Source organism: Dama dama, chromosome 16, assembly GCF_033118175.1.
Source record: "Dama dama isolate Ldn47 chromosome 16, ASM3311817v1, whole genome shotgun sequence".
NCBI classification, from domain to species: Eukaryota; Metazoa; Chordata; class Mammalia; order Artiodactyla; family Cervidae; genus Dama; species Dama dama.
The window spans coordinates 28307897-28328262 of NC_083696.1; the positions used below are offsets into that span (position 1 = coordinate 28307897).

A 20366-nucleotide genomic window follows, 5' to 3' on the forward strand; every position below is an offset into this window, starting at 1 on the left:
TTTACTGCTGAAGAAACCGAAGCTCAGATGGATCCAGTGGCCTAAGAGCACCGGGCTTGTAATGGTGAAGCAAGGGTTTAAGCCCACTTTGGCCTGATGCCAAACTTTTCCTGATCCCTTCTACATGGTGCCTCCAGGTTGGAAGAAGGTAGATAAAGATGGGGATGGGAGAGGGGGCTTTTTAGAACATTTTTTTGGAGCCGGAGATTTCCATTTATTTTACCTATGGCTGACTTCAGTAATCCAGAACATTTGGTTCAAGACAAGGCTAACGATGTATATCTATGGATGATTCATGTATGACAGAAACCAACACGATATTGTAAATCAGTTATCTCTGGTTAAATTAATTAATAAAAAAACCCAAAGTTAATGGTTTTGTTGTGAAATAAAAAGGTTCTGGCTGGGAGAAAAATGAAGTTTTTGAAGAAGTTGCTTTGATTCATAGAATTGGCCAGCAGAAGAAGAGTTCTTCTTCTGGTTCAACAACAGAAGTTCAACTAGAGGAAAACTTGAACCTTGTAGGGAGTAACCCTATTTCTTCAGGCAGCTTGAGCCTTCTGAGTTTCGCACTCCTTTGGGGTATCCCAAAGCAGGAAACTAAAGATGGTTTCTGGGATGTTTTGTAGGTCGACTGAGGAATGTTGGATTAACAGGATGACACTGTGTATGAAACAATTGCTTTTACCTAGACCTGTCTTATAGGACACAAATGTAATTTGAGGTCAAGAACTTTCCAAGACCTGTGCCTCTTGCCTCATATGTATGTAAATAGGCATCTGTGCCTCAACTTGCGGCGTCCCCTCTTTTTCAAAGTAAATACTCCACGATAATAATCTATGCCTTACAGAGGAGCCTGGTAGGCTGCTGTCTATGGGGTCGCACAGAGTCAGACACGACTGAAGTGCCTTAGTAGCATGACTGATTCATTAACTCTTTAAATGAATATTTTTCTTCCATTTTTATTGGGATTTAATTGATATATAGCATTCTATAGATTTACAGTGTACATCATAATGATTTGACTTACATGAAATGATTAGCACAATAAGTTTAGTGACCATTCATCATCTCATACAGATACAAAATTAAAGAAATAATTTTTTTTGTTTAATGAGAGCTCTTAGAATTTACTCTCTTAACAACTTTCATGTATATAATACAACATTTCTCATGTTGTACATGAGAAAATCCCTGGTATTTTCTTATCTTTTATTTATTTATTTTTTATTGGAAGAGACAAAATTAACTTTTTTTATTAGTAGATGATAATATTGAATACTTAGAAAACCCAACATAGACTTATAATGTAACCATTAAATTTCTTTCTTTTTCATTTATTTTTATTATTTGGAGGCTAATTACTTTACAATATTGTAGTGGTTTTTGCCATACACTGACATGAATCAGCCATGGGTTTACATGTGTTCCCCATCCTGATCCCCCCTCCCACCTCCCTCCCCATCCCATCCCTCTGGGTCATCCCAGTGCACCAGCCCTGAGCACCTGTCTTATGCATCCAACCTGGACTGGCAATCTGTTTCACACTTGATAATATACATGTTTCGATGCTGTTCTCTCAGATCATCCCACCCTCGACTTCTCCCATAGAGTCCAAATGTCTGTTCTGTACATCTGTGTCTCTTTTGCTGTCTCGCATATAGGGTTATCGTTACCATCTTTCTAAATTCCATATATATGCGTTAGTATACTGTATTGGTCTTTATCTTTCTGGCTTACTTCACTCTGTATAATGGGCTCCAGTTTCATCCATCTCATTAGAACTGATTCAGATGTATTCTTTTTAATGGCTGAGTAATATTCCATGGTGTATATGTACCAAAGCTTCCTTATCCATTCGTCTGCTGATGGGCATCTAGGTTGCTTCCATGTCCTGGCTATTATAAACAGTGCTGCGATGAACATTGGGGTACACGTGTCTCTTTCAGATCTGGTTTCCTCAGTGTGTATGCCCAGGAATGGGATTGCTGGGTCATATGGCAGTTCTATTTCCAGTTTTTTAAGGAATCTCCACACTGTTCTCCATAGTGGCTGTACTAGTTTGCATTCCCACCAACAATGGGTTCCCTTTTCTCCACACCCTCTGTTTCTTATCTTTTAAGTGGAAGTATGTACCTTTTGAGTACTTTCATTCACATATCATATCCTCATCTCTGATAACTGCAAATCTGATCTCTTTTTCTATGTGCTTGTTTGTTTTTAAAGAATAATTGACTTACAATTTTATGTTAGTTCTTGTTACACAACATAGTGATTAGATACTTCTATAAATTTTAAAGTTATCACCATAAAGTCTCTCACTACAGAAAGACCATATTTCCCACACTGTCCATTTCATGCCTGTGACACATTTGTTTTGCAACTATAAGTCTGTGCCTCTTAATCTCCCTCATCTATTTTTCTCCTCCCACCAACCTCCCTTCTGGCAACCACTTGTTTGTTCTTTGGATCTATGTTTCTGTTTTGTTAGGTTTGTTTATTTGTTTCATTTTTTAGATTCCACATATAAAAGAAATCATAGAGTATTTGTCTTCCTGTCTGACTTATTTTACTTAGTGTAATACCCTTTAGGTGCACCTATGTTGCCACAAATGGTAAAATGTTATTACTTTTATGGCTGAGTAAATTATATATAATATATAAATTATTACATACACTAATTATTAATATATAAATTATTACATCATATATATTATACATATATATCACATATTCTTTATCCATATATCTACTAATGGGCACTTAGGTTGCTACCATATTTTGGCTACTGTAAATGATATTGCAATGAACATAAAGGTGCATGTATTTTTCAAATTAGTGTTTTCATTTTCTTCAGATAAATATCTAAGAATGAAATGGCTGGATGCTCTCAGTCTATTGTTTATATTTTAAGAACTCTTCATACTGTTTTCCATACTAGCTGAGGGTTCCCTTTTCTCATATCCTCATCAGTACTTGTTATTTGTTGTCTTTTTGACAATAGCTGTTCTGACAGGTGTGAAGTTCTGTCTTATTATGACTTTGATTTGCATTTCTCTGACGGTTGGTGATGTTGAGCATCTTTTCGTGTGCTTGTTGGATATCTATATGTCTTCTTTGGGAAAATGTCTATTCAAATCCTCTGCCCATTTTTTCTTTTTTAATTAATTTTTAAATTGGAGTATAGTTGATTTACAGTGTGTTAGTTTCTCCTGTACAACAAAGTAAATCAGTTATACGTGCATATATCCACTCTTTTTTCGATTCTTTTCCCATATAGGTCATTACAGAGTATTGAATAGAATTCCCTGTGCTATTCAGCAGGTTCTTATTAGTCACATATTCTGTACATAGCAGTGTATATATGTCAATCCCAGTTTCCTAGTTTATCCTTCCCTGCCCCTGCTTTCCCCCCGGTAACCACAAATTTGTTTTCTACATCATCTGTGACTCAACTTCTGTTTTGTAAATAGGTTCATCTGTACCATTTCTTTGGAGTACACATACAAGCAATATTATATGGTATTTATCTTTCTTTAACTTCACTCAGTATTATAATCTCTAGGTCCATCCATATCACTGCAAATGGCATTATTTCATTCTTTTTTTATGGCCAAGTAACATCCCATTGTATATATGCACCACATCTTCCTTATCCATTCCTCTGTTGATGAATGTTTAGGTTGCTTCCATGTCCTGGCTTCTGCCCATTTTAAAAAAATAATATTTATCTATTTTTAATTGATTGATTGGTTTACAATATTGGTTTGATTTCTGTCATACATCAGCATGAATTAACCATAGGTGGACATATGTCCGCTCCCTCTTGAATCTCCCTCCCACAGGTTTTTTTTTTTTTGATGTTGAGTTTTATGTGATTTTTGTGTACTTTGGATCTCAACCCTTATTGGACAAATCTCTTGCAAATATCTTCTCCCATTCAGTAGGTGACCTTTTTGTTTTATTGATATATCCTTAGCTGTGCAAAAGCTTTTTAGTTTGATATAGTTTCCTTTGTTTATTTTTGTTTTTGTTTCCTTACCTGAGGAGATACATGCAAAGATATTATTAAGACTGAGGTCAAAGAGCATATTACATATGTTTTCTCCTAGAAATTTTATAGTTTCAGGTCTTATATTTAAGTCTTTAATCCACATTGAATTTAATTTTGTGCATGGTGTGAGAAAGTGGTCCAGTATGATTCTTTTGCATGTAGCTGTCCAGTTTTCCCAATTCCTTTTATTGAAGAGGGTGTCTTTCCACTCTTGTATATTATTGTCTCCTTTGTTATAGATTTATTGCCCATGTCAATGTCAGTTCAATTCTCGGTTCTCTATTCTGTTCCATTGGTCTGTCTGTTTTTGTCACAGGATCATACAGTTTTGATTATAGTTGTATAGTTTGTATAGTACAGCTTGAAATTAGGTAGCATGATACATAACTGTTCTTTTTCGAAGTTGTTTTGTTTATTCTTTTGTGTCTTTTGTGTTCCCATGAAAATTTTAGAATTATTGTTCTACTTCTTTGAAAAAATGTCATTGGCATTTTTATAGGGATTGAATTAAATCTGTAGATTACCTTGGGTACTGTGATCATTTTAACAATATTAATCCTTCCAATTCACGAACATGTTGTATCTTTCCACTTTTGTGTCACCTTCAGTTTCTTTCATCAGTGACCTATAGTTTTCTGAGTATAAGTCTTTTAACTCCTTAGGTAAAAGGTCTTTTTTTTTTTGATGTAGTGGTAAATGAGATTGTTTTCCTAATTTATCTTTCTGATAGTTTGTTGCTGTTGTATAGAAACACAGCAAATTTTTGTGTATTAATTTTGTATCCCAAGACTTTACTGAATTCATTGATGAGTTCTAATGGTTTTCTTGGGTCTCTTTAAAATTTGCTATGTATAGTGTTAACTCATCTGCAAACTGATAGTTTTACTTTGTCCTTTTCAACTTGAATTCCTCTTGTCTGATTTCTTTGCTAGGACTTCCACTAATATGTTGAATAAGAGTGATGAGAATGTTCTGATCTTAGAAGGAATGCTTTAAGTTTTTCCTCATTTAGTGTGATGTTAGTGGTGGGCTTGCCATATATGGTCTTTTTTATGTTGAGGACGTTCCCTCTATACACACTTTGTTGAGAGTTTTTATCATAAATGGATGTTAAATTTTGTCAAAAGCCTTTTCTACATCCATTGAGATAATTATATGATTTTTATTCTTGAATTTGTTAATATGGTGTATCACATTGATTGATTTGTGGATATTGAACAACCCTAGCACCCCTGACATAAATCTCACTTGATCATGGTGTATAATCGTTCTAATTATTGTTGAATTTACTAATATTTTGTTGAGACTTTTTGTATCTATATTCATCAGTTGTATGAGCCTGTAATTTTCTTTTTTGGTGTGTGATATCTTTGTGTGGTTTTGGTATCATAGAATGTGTCTATATATATAAATGAGTTTTTTATATATATATTTATATATATATCAGTTTATATATATATATATATATATTTTTATATAATAAATATTATATATATATTGTATTAAATATTTAAAATATTGTATAAATATAAATATATTTATATTATATAAATGAGTTTATATATATATTTATATTATACAAATGAGTTTATATATATGTGTGTATATATGTATACACACATTTACATATATATATTCTTTTTCAGTCTTTTCTATTATGGTTTATAACAAGATATAGGATCTTGTTATTTATCTACTTTATATATAGTAGTTTGTATCTGCTAATCCCAAACTCCTAATTTACCTCCCTCCCCCCTGCTATCCCTTTTGGTAGCTATAAATTTGTTTTCTATGTCTGTGAGTCTATTTTTATTTTTTAAATAAGTCCATATGTTTATTTTTTTTAAGATTCCACAGCTAAGTGATATCATATGATATTTATCTTTGACTTACTTACTTCACTTATTATGATAATCTCTAGGTCCATCCATGTTGCTTCAAATGAAATCATTTCATTCATATCTATATGTGTGTATATATATATGCATATATATATACACACACACCACATCCTCTTTATTCATTCATCTGTCAGTGAATATTTAGGTTGCTTCCATGTCTTGGTTATTATAAATAGTGATGCTATGAACATTAGGGTGCGTATATTTTTTCAAATTCAAGTTTCTCCAGATGTATGCCCATGAGTGGAAATGCTGGATCATATGGCAACTCTATTTTTAGTTTTTTAGAGACCATCCATACTGTTTTCCATAGTGGCTGCTCTAAATTGCATTCCTATCAATAGTGTAGGAGGATTTCCTTTTCTCCACACCATCTCCAGCATTTATTATTTGTGGACTTTCTAACGATGGCCATTCTGACTCATGTGAGGTGATAATGCATTATAGGTTTGATTTGCATTTCTGTCATAAATAAGATGTTGAGCATCTTTTCATGTACCCATTGGCCATCTGAACCTTGAGTATTCACTGGAAGAACTGATGCTGAAGCTGAAGCTCCAATGCTTTGGCCACCTGATACAAAGAGCTGACTCATTGGAAAAGACTCTGATTCTGGGAAAGATTGAAGGCAAAAGGAGAAGGGGGTGGCAGAGGATGGATGGGTAGATAGCATCACTGACTCAATGGACATGAATCTGAGCAAACTTAGGAAGATAGTGAAAGACAGAGAAGCCTGGAATGCTGCAGTCCATCGGGTCACAAAGAGTAAGACATGACTTAGTGACTGAACAGCATGTCTTCTGCCCATTTTTCAGTTGGGTTGTTTGGAGTTTTTTGAGTTATAGGAGCTGTTTGTTTATTTTGGAAATTAAGCCCTTATTGGTTGCATTGTTTGCAAATATTTTTTCCCAGTTCATAGGTTGTCATTTTGTTTATGGTTTCATTTGCTGTGCAAAAGCTTATAAATTTGATTAGGTTCCATTTGTTTATTTTTGTTTTTATTTTTATCGCCTTAGGAGATTTGGGGAGTTTTTTTTTTCCTTTTAGTATACTTTATTCTATAGAATTGATATAATGAAGTTGAAAAAGGTATCTGGCATAACTAATTTATAAAAAAAATTCTAATATTAAGATCAAAACTCTAAGCTGTTTTAAATTTACAAAATAATAAAATAAACAAATATTGTACATACACACACCTTAAAAATTCAGCAATATTTCTTTATGTTATCTTTTTTGTTTTTCTTTTTTCTTTATAAAACAAGAAAAAAAGAATTCTGTTCCCCTTCCCGATCCCCCCTCCTGCCTCCCTCTCCATCCCATCCCTCTGGGTCATCCCAGTGCACCAGCCCTGAGCACTTGTCTCATGCATCCAACCTGGGCTGGTGATCTGTTTCATCCTTGATAGTATACTTGTTTCAGTGCTATTCTCTCAGAACATCCCACCCTCGCCTTCTCCCACAGAGTCCAAAAGTCTGTTCTGTACATCTGTGTCTCTTTTTTGTTTTGCATATAGGGTTATTGTTACCATCTTTTTAAATTCCATATATATGCGTTAGTATGCTGTATTGGTCTTTATCTTTCTGGCTTACTTCACTCTGTATAATGGGCTCCAGTTTCATCCACCTGATTAGAACTGATTCAAATGAATTCTTTTTAATGGCTGAGTAATAGTCCATGGTGTATATGTACCACAGCTTTCTTATCCATTCGTCTGCTGATGGGCATCTAGGTTGCTTCCATGTCCTAGCTATTATAAACAGTGCTGCGATGAACATTGGGGTACATGTGTCTCTTTCAGATCTGGTTTCCTTGGTGTGTATGCCCAGAAGTGGGATTGCTGGGTCATATGGCAGTTCTATTTCCAGTTTTTTAAGGAATCTCCACACTGTTCTCCATAACGGCTGTACTAGTTTGCATTCCCACCAACAGTGTAAGAGGGTTCCCTTTTCTCCACACCCTCTCCAGCATTTATTGCTTGTAGACTTTTGGATAGCAGCCATTCTGACTGGCGTGTAATGGTACCTCATTGAGGTTTTGATTTGCATTTCTCTGATAATGAGTGATGTTGAGCATCTTTTCATGTGTTTGTTACCCATTTGTATGTCTTCTTTGGAGAAATGTCTGTTTAGATCTTTGGCCCATTTTTTTGATTGGGTCATTTATTTTTCTGGAATTGAGCTGCAGGAGTTGCTTATTTATTTTTGAGATTAATCCTTTGTCTGTTTCTTCATTTGCTATTATTTTCTCCCATTCTGAAGGCTTTCTTTTCAGAATGGGAAAAGAAAGCCTTCAGAATGGGAGTCTTTTTAATTACTGATTCAACTTCATTACTGGTAATTGGTCTGTTCCTTCTTGGTTTAATCTTGAAAGATTGTACATTTCTAGTGATTTGTCCAGTTCTTCTTGGCTGTTCATTTTATAGGCATGTCATTATTCATAGTAATATTTTATGATCCTTTTTATTTCTGAGATGTTGGTTGTAACTCCATTTCTGATTTTACTGATTTGGATTCTCTTTCTTCTTTCCTGATGAGTCTGGCGAAAAGTTTATCAATCTTGTTTATCTTTTGCAAGAAGCAGATATTAGTTTCATTGATTTTTCTATTTTGTTTTAGTCTCTATTTCATTTATTTCTGATTTGATCTTTATTATTTCTTTACTTATCCTAACTTTGGGTTTTGAGCATTCTCTTTTTTCAGTTCCTTTTGGTGTATGGTGAGATAGTTTTTCTGAGATTTTCCATGTTTCCTAAGGTAGGCTTGTATCGTTATAAACTTCCCTCTTAGAACTGCGTTTGTTGTTCCCCATGGCTTTTACATCATTATTTTTGCTTTCATTTGTCTCCAGGCAGTTTTTTATTTCTTCAGTGATCCACTAGTTGTTTAGTGGCGTATAGTTTATGCCACTAAACAATGTTCCACATGCTTGTGTTTTTTCAGTTTTGTTGTTGTTGTTTGATTTCTAGTCTCATAGTGTTGTGGTTAGAAAATATGCCTGGTATGACTTCAATCTTCTTAAATTTCCTGAGACTTCTTTTGTGGCCTACCAGATAATCTATCCTGAAGAATGTTCCATGTGCACTTGAAAAGAATGTGTATTCTGCTGCTTTGGGAAGGAATGTTCCATATATATATATATATGTATTAAGTTCATCTGTCCTAAGGTGTAATTTAAGGCCTGTGTTTCCTTATTGATTTTCTGTCTGGATGGCCTGCCCATTGATGTAAGTGGGTGTTTAAGTTCCCCCACTATTACTGTGCTCCTGTGAGTTTCTCCCTTTATGCCTGTTAATATTTGCTTTATGTATTTGTGTGCTCTTATGTAGGTTGCACATATATTTACAATAGTCATAGCCTCTTGAATTGATCCCTTGATTAATATATAATGTCCTACTTTTTCTCTTATTACAGTCTTTGTTTTAAACTGTATTTTTCTGATATATGTGCTGTAACCCGACTTTCTTTTTATTTCCATTTGCGTGGAATACCTTTTTCCATCCCCTCATTTTCAATCCGTATGTGTCCAAATTAATTAATTAATTTGGTCACAGTGCCACAGCTTGTGGGACCTTAGTTCCCTGACCAGGGATCAGACCTGGGATCACGGCAACAAAAGTGCTGAGTCCTCACAATTGGACCAGCAGAGCATTCCCTGTGTGTGTCTTTAGATTTGGAGTGAGTCTCTTGTAGGCAGCATATATACTTGTCTTGTTTTTATATCCATTCCACCACTCTGTGTCCTTTGATTGTAGCATTTAATTCATTTACATTTAAAGTAATTATTGATATCTATGTTCTGCCATTTGAACTGGGTTGTTTTTGTAGTTCCTTTCTAAGTTTTTTCCTTGCTTTCCTTTAATTTGATGACAACTGTTAATGTTGTATTTAGGTTCCTTTTTCTTTTGTGTGTGTATATATCTATTACAGGTTTTTGGTTTGTGGTTACCATGAGGTTTATACGTAGCTGTCAAGGCCTGGCGTGGAGCAGTCCATGGTGTCACAAAGAGTTGGACACAACCAGGCGACTGAACAACATATACACATGATTGTTTTAAGTTAACGATTTCTTAAGTTTAAACACATTTTAACAACTCTGCATTTTTACGCCCTGCCCCTCCATATTTACTTTTTTGACATTATAATTTGTATCTTTTTGTTTTGTTTATACCTTGACTACTTATTGTGGATACAGATGATTTTACTATTACTTTTTCCTTTTAACTTTCCTCCTAGCTTTACATGCGGTTAATTTACTACCTTTACTGAATCTTTGGCTATACTGATGAGATGTTTTTATTTAGTACTTTTTGTATTTCTACTTGTGGTCTTTTTTCTGCCTAGGGAAGAAGTTCCTTTAATATTTCTTGTAAAGCTGATTTCATGGCACTGAACTCTTTAAGCTTTTGCTTGTTTGTAAAACCTTTGCTCTCACCTTCAAATCTGAATGAAAATCTTGCCAGGTAGAGCATTTTTCATTGTAGGCTTTTCACTTTCATCATTTTCAATACACATGCCACTCTCTTCTGGCCTGCAGTTTCTGATGAGAAGCTAGCTGATAGCCAGTTGGGAATTACCCTCTATGTAACTTGTTGCTTTTCTTTTTCTGCTTTTAATATTCTCTTGTTGTCTTTAATTTTTACTATTTTTAATACAATGTGTCTTGATGTGGTCCTCTTTGTGTTGATCATGGTTGGGATTCTCTGTGCTTTCTGGACCTGGATATTTGTTTCCTTTCCCAGATTAGAGAAGTTTTTAGCTGTGATGTCTTCAAATATCTTCTTTTTATGTTTTTTCTTAAAAAAAAAAAAAAAAGCCATTAACTTCTCACTCTGTTCATCTTTCACCATTCTGCTCCTGAATTCTTTGAGCATCTTTCTAATCATTACCTTGAACTTTATCAGATAGATTGCTTAACTCCACTTCACTTGATTCTTTTTTCTGGAGTTTTATCTGGTTCCTTCATTTGGAACATATTCCTCTGTTGCCTTATTTTGCCTAATTTACTGTTTTCATTTCTGTGTATCTGGTGGGTTGGTTAAATTTCCCTATCTTGAAGAAGGGGCCTTTTGCAGGAAATATCCTGTATATCCTAGAAGTATACGCTCCTCTGCTCAACAGAGCTATATATTCTAGGGGTGCCCCCATGTGGACTGTGCAAGCTCTTCTGTTCTGGTGGGCTGATTACTGTGGGTGGTCTGATAAGCTTGGCTGGCTTCCAGTTCTGTCTTTTTCAGAGGCTGCTGGTGGGTGGGTCTAGGTTCTTAGGAGTCAGGTGGGAACTCCAGGGGGGCCCTAGGGCTAATGCTGGCTCACTGGTGTGTTGCAGTCAGACTTCAGGGTGGCTGGTTGCAGGGCTTGGCATCCTGGATCTAGTGTAGGTCTACTAGAGGATGGGGCTGGTTCTTCACATGGCTGGCTGCTGAGTCTGGTGTTCCAAAGCTGTAAGTGGGGTCTGATTCCAGGGCAGCTGTGAGTCCCATGGTGTCTCAGAGCTGATGTTAGCCTGCTGGCGGGTGGACCCGGTCTTGACATGTTAGGTTGTGGGAATGTTGCATTCTTGGAACTAGTGTCCATCTGCTGGTAGGTGAGACTGGGTTCAGAGGCTAGTGACAGCCCATTGGTGGGCAGAACCAGGTCTTGGGTTCTCTGGCTGAAGGGCCTGTGGGTCTTGGAACCGGTGTTTGCCTGCTGGTGTTCAAGACTAGGACCCAGAGTGTCCTGGAGCTAGTGACAGCCCACTAGTGAGTGGAACTGAGTCCCAGGGTCTCTGGCTGCAGGCCCTGGGAGTCCTGGAGTTGGTATTGGCTTGCTAATGGGCAGGTTTGGGCCTGACAGCTGACCATAGGGCCCTGAGGGTCTTGGGGCCAGCGCCAATACACTGGTGGTTGGGGCTGGATCCTTGGGAAGCTAGGTGTTCAGGAAGGTGTCCTAAGATAGCCAGCCTACTGGTGGGTGGAACTGTGTCCCTCTCTGGCTAGTTGCTTGGCCTGAGGAGTCCCAGTGCTGGTGCTGACAGGCTGGTGGGTGGGGCCACGTTCTGACACTAACAAGCTAGTCGGAGGATTCCAAAATGGTGCTTACCAGCATCAGTGTCCTTGTGGTAGAATGAGCTCTCCAAGTGGCTGCCCAAGGGTCTATGTCTCCAGAGTGAGCTCTAGTTGTCTCCTACCTTTTTGGGAGGCTCTCTACGATCAACAGGTGGGTCTGACCCAGGCTCTTTTCAAATTACTGCTTCTGCCCTGGTTCCCAGAGTGTGTGAGATTTTGTGTGCACCCTTTAAAAGTGGGGCTTTCCTGGTGGCTCAGTCAGTAAAGAATCCGCCTGCAATGTGGGAGACCTGGGTTCAATCCCTGAGAAAGGCATGGCAACCCATTCCAGTATTCTTGCCTGGAGAATCCCCATGAATAGAGGAGCCTGGCAGGCTATAGTCCATGGGGTCACAAAGAGTCAGACATGACTGCGCGATTAAGCACACAGCACTTTAAAAGTGGAGTCTCTATTCCCTAACCCCCTCTGGCTTTACTGAAAGTAAGCCTGCTGACCTTCAAAACTAAACATTCTGTGGCCTCATCTTCCTGACACAGGACCCCTGGGCTAGAGAGCCCAGTGTGGGGCTCAGACACCTACTCCTTAGGAAAAACCTCTACTCTTATAATTATCTTCCCATTTGTGGGTCTCCTACCCAGGGGAAATGGCCTTGACTATACCACGTTCTACCACTTTTACTCATCTCTTTGTGGTTCCCTCTTTCTATCTTTAGTTGTAGGAGATTTTTTTCTGCTAGATTTCAGGTCTCTGTCATTAATAGTTGTTCTGCAAATAGCTGTAATTTTGGTGTGCCTGTGAGAAGAGAGGGGCTCAGCATCTTCCTACTCCACCATCTTGGCCATTTTCCTGCATTAACTCTTTCATGCATTCAGGTACACCACTGTGTCTCGCATTGTGTCAGGTGATGGAAAGCATTTCTGATTCTTTTCTGGAATCTCATTTTAGTAGAACCTTGGTAGAATAAATATGAAGATACTGGGAGATCAAGGACCAAGAGAAGGGTGCTCACCAAGAGAAGTAAGATAGGGAGGGTGTTACTATGGACAGAGTTCTCTTAATTTAGAAATATATCACAACTGATCTGACAAGTGACCACTTTGGTTCCTGAGAAAACCTCATTTGCTAAGAAAGTGTCATAGGACATTGAAACTTTAACAACTACTTGAAAGGTTTGGTACTTAAACTCATTCATCAGATATATATTTTTAAAGGTGATGCATATAAACTGAGATGTTATATTGCATCTTCCTTGCCCCTCTTCTCTCCCAGACACTCATGTTTTTGTCTATTCAAGGCTGGCATTCTGAACCTGATCCCATCATGGGCCTTCTACAGCAGCGCGTTTCAGAAGATGCTCCTGACTCGTTACGTGGACTACCTCAAGAAGAATGCCAACATCAAATAGTGTTGATGAACTCGTGTGCCATCCAGCATTGCTTTCTTCACCAGATTCTGCACTGGCCACAGAGGACCCAGGAACAGATCAGTACATTTTACCTCCCTGAAACTGGAGGGCCTATGTCACAGATACAGCACAGAAAACTCAACTTTTTTTTTTTTGCAATTTTAGTCAAGTCTGGAGATCTTTGGGAGAGCTGTGATGTAAAAACATGTGTTGTGCAATGGGGTTTTCATAGTTAGAGAAGGTAAGAGTGTATGTAATACTGGAAAATTTCTGTATGGGATTATATAATGTGAGAAGAAAGCCTCTGATTCTTTGAATATTGACAACAATTATACCTAGTAATCTACTTTTATAGCTATATTATAGAATGTCTGAAGTCACTAAACTTTATCAAGATTGCAGTAGTCCTTGAGTAGTCACTGGTTCTCAAACTGTCTTCCTCAGAGGCCCAGGAAACTGTCTAGGAGAATAGGTGGGGGCAAAGGTTACTCCAGGACAGTTTCTGGCAACCCCTTGTTTCAACTAATGCTGCACCAGATTTATCTATTTCAATTTTACTTGGAGTTCTATGTAAGACTGTGTTTATAAAAATAAAAACAAAAAATGATACATTGCTAAATAAAAGTAGTTAAAAGAAACGACTGTTCTAGTGCAGGAGTTGATTTCTGCAGAAATGAGGTTTTTACAGGTCTCCACTTCTTGGGGTGCTGGACTGAGGGTTTCAGCTGTCAACATATATGGGGTGGCATTTTGGGGAGTTACTCATTCACGTCTTGAGGGAGTTGAGGGAGGAGCATGCCAGCTGGTGAGCTGGTGTTGTCTGGCGTTAATGAAGGGTGTCTCCCTTAGACACCATCATGCTCCAAGCACTGGCGGTGTTTGTGGCATCTATCTGTTCTGAGACAGTCATTTGCATTTGTGGTGTGAGCAAAGGTTATGTGCTGCTTCTCTGGTTATAAAAAGAGTCTTGGAGATTTGGTTGGAGTTTAGGGTACATTTAGGTGTTTTGGAGGAAAGCAGAGGATAGAACATTTAAAACCTTGGTAAACTTAGAAAGGGAACTATGAATCTGGTCTGAGGAAAAGACTGGGGAAGTTTATTCATTTGAAAGTATAGCTAGCTACCTATATTTTCTCAGTTAGGGGTAACTAATAATTATAAACACAACATTTTAATGTACTGATGATTAACCTGGGGTCTTTCAGTCCTAAGCTCTACCTTCTATACTCTGATTAACAACGATGGTCTGGGAAAGCCTCACACTTGAGTCTTAAGATGCTCACACCAGCTGGCTTTGTGTTAGATTCTGCCTAGGGGAAGCAAATTTGGAAGAGTGAAAAGATAGAAGGGGCTAAGGAAACTTCTTCCTGTTTGCACTTCTGTTTCCATCACTCTGTCAGGAGAACAGCTTTAGCGATTCGGCCTCAACCATGGGGCAGCCTGTAAGGATCTGAGCACTAGCCCCAGGAAGCCCTCTTGAGGAATCTGAGCATTAACCCTACAGGGGTCCCCCTCTGAACATCCAGTTCCCAGAAACATCACCTCTTCCTTTTGGTTCCACCAGCTCTGCAATTACTGGTATTTGAGTTACTTTGTATCCTCTTTTGGCTCTTTCAGCTTTGGTATTACCAATTCCCTCTTGAATTCTTTGTTCAATGTGGTTTTTTTTCTGTGTGTGTGTGACTAGACATAACTGTGTCAGACTCTTTGCGACCCCATGGACTATACACTCCATGGAATTCTCCAGGCCAGAATACTGGAGTGGGCAGCTGTTTCCTTTTCCAAGGGATCTTCCCAACCCAGGGATTGAACCCAGGTCTCCCACATTGCAGGCGGATTCTTTACCAGCTGAGCCAAGAGGGAAACCCAAAAATACTGGGAGTGGGTAACCTATCCCTTCTCCAGGAGATCTTCCTGACCCAGGAATTGAACCAGGGTCTCCTGCATTGCAGGTGGATTCTTTACCAACTGAGCTATCAGGGAAGCCAGTGACTGGACCTGACCTAATTTGTCACATTGATTATCTTGCTCTATCTATGAGGCAGGCTGGTTGTGTGCAATCTCTTTTTTATGATGAAGCATCAAATCTCCTTATCAGCCAGTATCCCAAGAGGATACAGAAGGCATGATTGAGAAATGTGAGGAATTAATTGCAAACATGTGGGGAGAGTGTTACGTAGGTCACCTGAGCTAGTGATCGACGGGTGCTTTTACTACCCCAGGGTCTGAAAGGGCTAGGAAAGGAGGAAATATTAGGAATATTCGGAAGGAGAGAGGCAGAGAGAGAGGGGCATTGTATAAGAAGCACTGCCTCCGAGGAGCTGTGACCTTTGACTGAAAGATGCTACTAGGCTGTGGCCACACGATAGAGAGGGAGAGGCGAATTGAGACATTGTGATTTACAGTAAGAAACATATATTTCACTTTCATTCCCATTCTTTGAAACTTCCTAAATGTAAAGATCTATAAATATGTCAGTTGTTAGTCATAGTTAGCCCCTTTCAGCTGCACTGAGTTTAAGTTAATGAGGTCGCTTTTAGAAAGCCCCTGAAGATGATATTGGTTGCCAAGGGACCAACCATGTGACTAGCGTTGGAACTTTTAGCCCCGCTCCTCAAATTTTGGGGAGAGATGAGTGGTGGAGATTGAGTTCAATCACCAGTGACCAAAGATTTAATCAATTATGACTATGTGATGAAGCCTCCACAAAATATGAACTACAATTATGGGGTTTTGAGAACTTCCACGTTTTTGAACATGTGCAGGTGCTGGGGGGGGGGTGGTATCATGCCCACAATGGGTGTGGAAGCTCCCCATGCATTCCCACATACTTTGACCTATGTCAAAGCATCTCTTTCATCTGGCTGATCCTGAGTTGTGTTCCTTTGTGTATAAACTGGTAATTTAGTAAGTAAGCTATTTTCCTTAGAACTATGACCTATTCTAGCAAATGATCACACCTGAGGAGGGGGTGGTAGGAACTCCTGATTCAGGTAACAGCCTGAACTTCAATTCCCATATGAAGTGGGAGCAGTCTTGAGGGACTGAGTCCTGAACCTGTGGGATCTAACGCTATCTTCAGGAAGATAGCGTCAGAATTGAGTTGAATTGTAGGACATCCAGCAGGTGTCCAAGAATTGCCTGGTGTGGGAAAATCTCCCCACACAGCTGATGATCAGAATTACTTGAGAGTAGCGAGAAGGATGAATGGAAAAAAAACAGGGGTGTTTTTCCTTTACTGGAATGATATCCAAACATTATTCTCTTGTCTTCTGAATCTCCAGCTGGTGCCTCCCACTGGACATATCCAACTGGAAACTCATTGATGTATTTCATAAGATCAGTCTCCTTAGATACCAAGGTGTGGGTGGGGGAGGGAGAAGGGTCGAGACTGGATCTGGAGGAAAGGGTTGCAATATACATTCCACATATTAAGAGATTTCCCAAAGTGGTACCATTAATAGTTGGTAGCACCTGGATTGGGACATTAAACTTCTTTTCTTACTATACTTCACTCTATGCTTCAAAGGGGGTAAAACTTTAAGCCAAAAAAATATGTATCTCATTGTGAAATTTATGATATCAGCAAAGTGGGAGGTATTTAATAGACATTAAATGCTCATCTACTTAAATGTGAGACAATTACTCTTGCTAGCTGTACCAGTTAATACTGCTATGTAATAAGTGACTTCCCAACTTAATGGCATAAACTGACAACCATTTTCTTGTGCTTATGGATTTTGGGGGTCAGAAAGGGCACAATGAGAAGGTTCATTTTGCTCCATGATATCTGGGAGCTCAGCTAGAAAGACTCAATGACTGGAAATGGTTCAGTTTCTGGAGATGGCATCATTGGAAGTATTGCTTGGTTACATGTCTGACAACTGATGGGAGTTGTTACCTGGGGCCCTAGATGGGACTGTGGGATGGAAATGCATGCATGACTTCTCTAAATGCTACTTGGTCTTCCTCACAGCATGGTGGCTGGGTTCTATGAATGAGCATCCCAAAGAAAACTAGGAGGGAGCCACAGTGTCTTATATGACTTAACCTTGGAAGTTACATGGCATTATTTGAAAGCCCTCTCAGATTCAATGGGAGGGAACACAAACTCCACCTCTTGATGGGAGAAGTATCACACGTAATAGGAAATATTGTTGTGAACCATCATTGGAAAATGAGCCACACTAATTAATCTTACTATAGGTTTGTCCTGGCCTGTATCAATTATGGAAAATAACTTGGCATTTCAACTATCAATGGAACAACTTATAGAAGTGTAGACATTGTGTTTCTAAACCTTTATTTCAATCCCTGGTAAATTTGCCTTTGGGGAAGAACTTATACATCCAGTAGCTTAGGTGAAAAAAGGAATGCAGTTCAGCTAATAAAACCAGGGCCAGATTTTAGATGTAATTTTTAGCTGGGTGAAATAGGGTTTTTCCTGGTGTGTTAATCCTGGATTGATTTGAAGGACTGATTATCTAATGAGATTTTTGAGGGTTTTTAAGAGAGAATTTCCTCATAGGAAAGTCTTAAGATGTTGGACTGGATGAAATGAAGGTAGAAAAATTCTGTATTTTAAGATCTTTATTCCCATCACCACTAGCACTAGATAATAACTTGTTGAGTACTAATAATGTGTCAGTTCAGTTCAGTCACTCAGTCATGTCTGACTCTTTGTGACCCCATGGACTGCAGCATGCCAGGCCTCCCTGTCTATCACCAACTCCCAGAGTTTACTCATACTCATGTCAAATGAGTCGATGATGCCATCCAACCATCTCATCCTCTGTCGTCACCTTTTCCTCCAGCCTTCAATCTTTCCCAGCAACATGGTCCTTTCCAATGAGTCAGTTCTTTGAATCAGGTGGCCAAAGTACTGGAGTTTCAATGTCAGCATCAGTCCCTCCAATGAACATTCAGGACTGATTTCCTTTAGGATGGACTGGTTAGATCTCTTTGCAGTCCAAGGGGCTCTCAAGAGTCTTCTCCAACACCACAGTTCAAAAGCATCAGTTCTTCGGCACTCAGCTTTCTTTATGGTCCAACTCTCACATCCATACATGACTACTGGAAAAACGATGGCCTTGACTAGAGAGACTTTTGTTGGCAAAGTAATGTCTCTGCATTTTAATATGCTGTCTAGGTTTGTCATAACGTTTCTTCCAATGAGCAAGCATCTTTTAATTTCATGGCTGTAGTCACCATCTGCAGTGATTTTGGGGCCCCCAAAGATATAGTCTGTCACTGTTTCCATTGTTTCCCCATCTATTTGCCATGAAGTGATGGGACCAGATGCCATAATGTGTCAGGACTATGTAAACCCTTCTTATGTAATAACTTAGGAAATAGGTAAGAAATCACATTATCATTACCTTCATTTTATAGATGAGGAAAGTTAATTGTGAGCCACAGTGAATTGAGCCACAGAAAAGTAGAGTAAGTTGTACAGATTCACCTGACCAGTGAGTGACAGAGCTGGGATTTGAAATGGGTCCTCTTCCAGTGTCTGTAGGCTAAAGCACTACAGTATAGCCTTACCTGTCTGGATAAGATTCTTTAACTGGAATTAATAGCAAGGGGTGAACACTATTGCCCCCAACTCTGTATTTTTCACTTACACATGTCGTGGAGACAGAGGTGGAATCCGGCTTTGCAACCAGGCCCACGTGTCTTGATTTCAACACTGACCATTTTCCAAATTTACCATCATCTGGGAATCATTTGGGAACAGGGAGGCTTGCCAAATTTCATGGAACTTTTGTTTCCGCTGAGTAGTACTGGACTCTTGTTTCTTTTTGTTTGGAGGGCTTAGGACCCCAAGGAACAGCATTAGCAGCTGGTCGTCCTTCCAGCCTTCCATCTGTATTACCTCCCTAGATGCCAAAGGCGGAAGAATCTCTCTGACAACACTTGGAGCAGGAAAATGAGGTGATTATGGGCTGCTGCTCTGAAAAAGTTGGGAGCTGTTGCTGGGGCAGTTCCCTCAGGCATCATCCATTTCTTGTTCTTGTGGGATGGGAACCAGAATGCCCTACTTCAAAAAGATTTTTTAGCCAGTGCTTGCCAAAGAAAGCTTAAGACGGTCATCCCAAGGTCAGCATGATTTTAATCATGTTTGTCTGCTTCCGATGCCAAAAAAAAGGACGATGATTCTCATTGTAGTTTGTCCACTGCGCTTAGGACTCAGTCTGTTTTAATTTGTGACTGCCCTCTAATGGTCTAGGACAGGCACTGTTGGGTTTTTCTCAATAATCCTATAGGAGTTTTAGAACAGAATCCAATTTGGGGAAAGGAATCTCTCAGATTATTTTTAGTTCTTTTTTAAACAATGGAGGTATAAGTGACCCATGGGGCTTCCAAGGTGGTGCTAGTGGTAAAGAACCTGCCTGCCAGTGCAGGAGACATAAGAGACGGGTGGGGAAGATCCCCTGGAGGAGGGCATGGCAACCCACTCCAGTATTCTTGCCTGAAGAATCCCATGGACAGAGGAGCCTGGGGAGCTGCAGTCCGTATGGTCGCAGAGAGTCGGACATGACTGAAGCAACGGACCTTGCGGGCACACATTTACCTTTAGTTGCCATGCTTCACATTATATCCCCAGGACCTGCTTGTCTGGTGGTGTGATAAGTCATAACTGGATGTTTTTACCTTTTGACCACCCTCCCCCACCCATTCCCCCACTGCACCCTGCCTCTGCTAACCATCAATCTGCTCTTTGTATCTATGAAAGTGGGTTTTCAAAAAAAAATTCCACATATAGATGAGATCATGTTGTATTTGTCTTTTCTGTCTGACATTTGTCTTAGCGTATTGCCCTCAAGGTCTAGCCCTCAATTTATTTTCTGAGCTGATATGTGAGTGCGTGTGCTTGTGTATCTGTGTAGGGTGTCATCAAGAGAAAGAGCAGGTAGAGGGGAGAGAAGGAGAGAGAAGGGGGTGGTTCAGGCTGT

At 39.0% G+C, this 20366-nt stretch overlaps 1 protein-coding gene across 1 annotated transcript in view; it reads left to right on the forward strand.

Annotated features, from left to right (window-relative positions):
* The window catches only part of HSD17B3 (hydroxysteroid 17-beta dehydrogenase 3), a 62015-nt gene extending 48605 nt beyond the window's left edge, over nucleotides 1-13410 (forward strand). Inside the window, exon 11 of the mRNA XM_061164014.1 lies at nucleotides 13300-13410. Coding sequence (XP_061019997.1) covers nucleotides 13300-13410 — 111 coding nt within the window. The remainder of the gene's footprint in view (nucleotides 1-13299) is intronic.
* Nucleotides 13411-20366: the final 6956 nt, after the last annotated feature.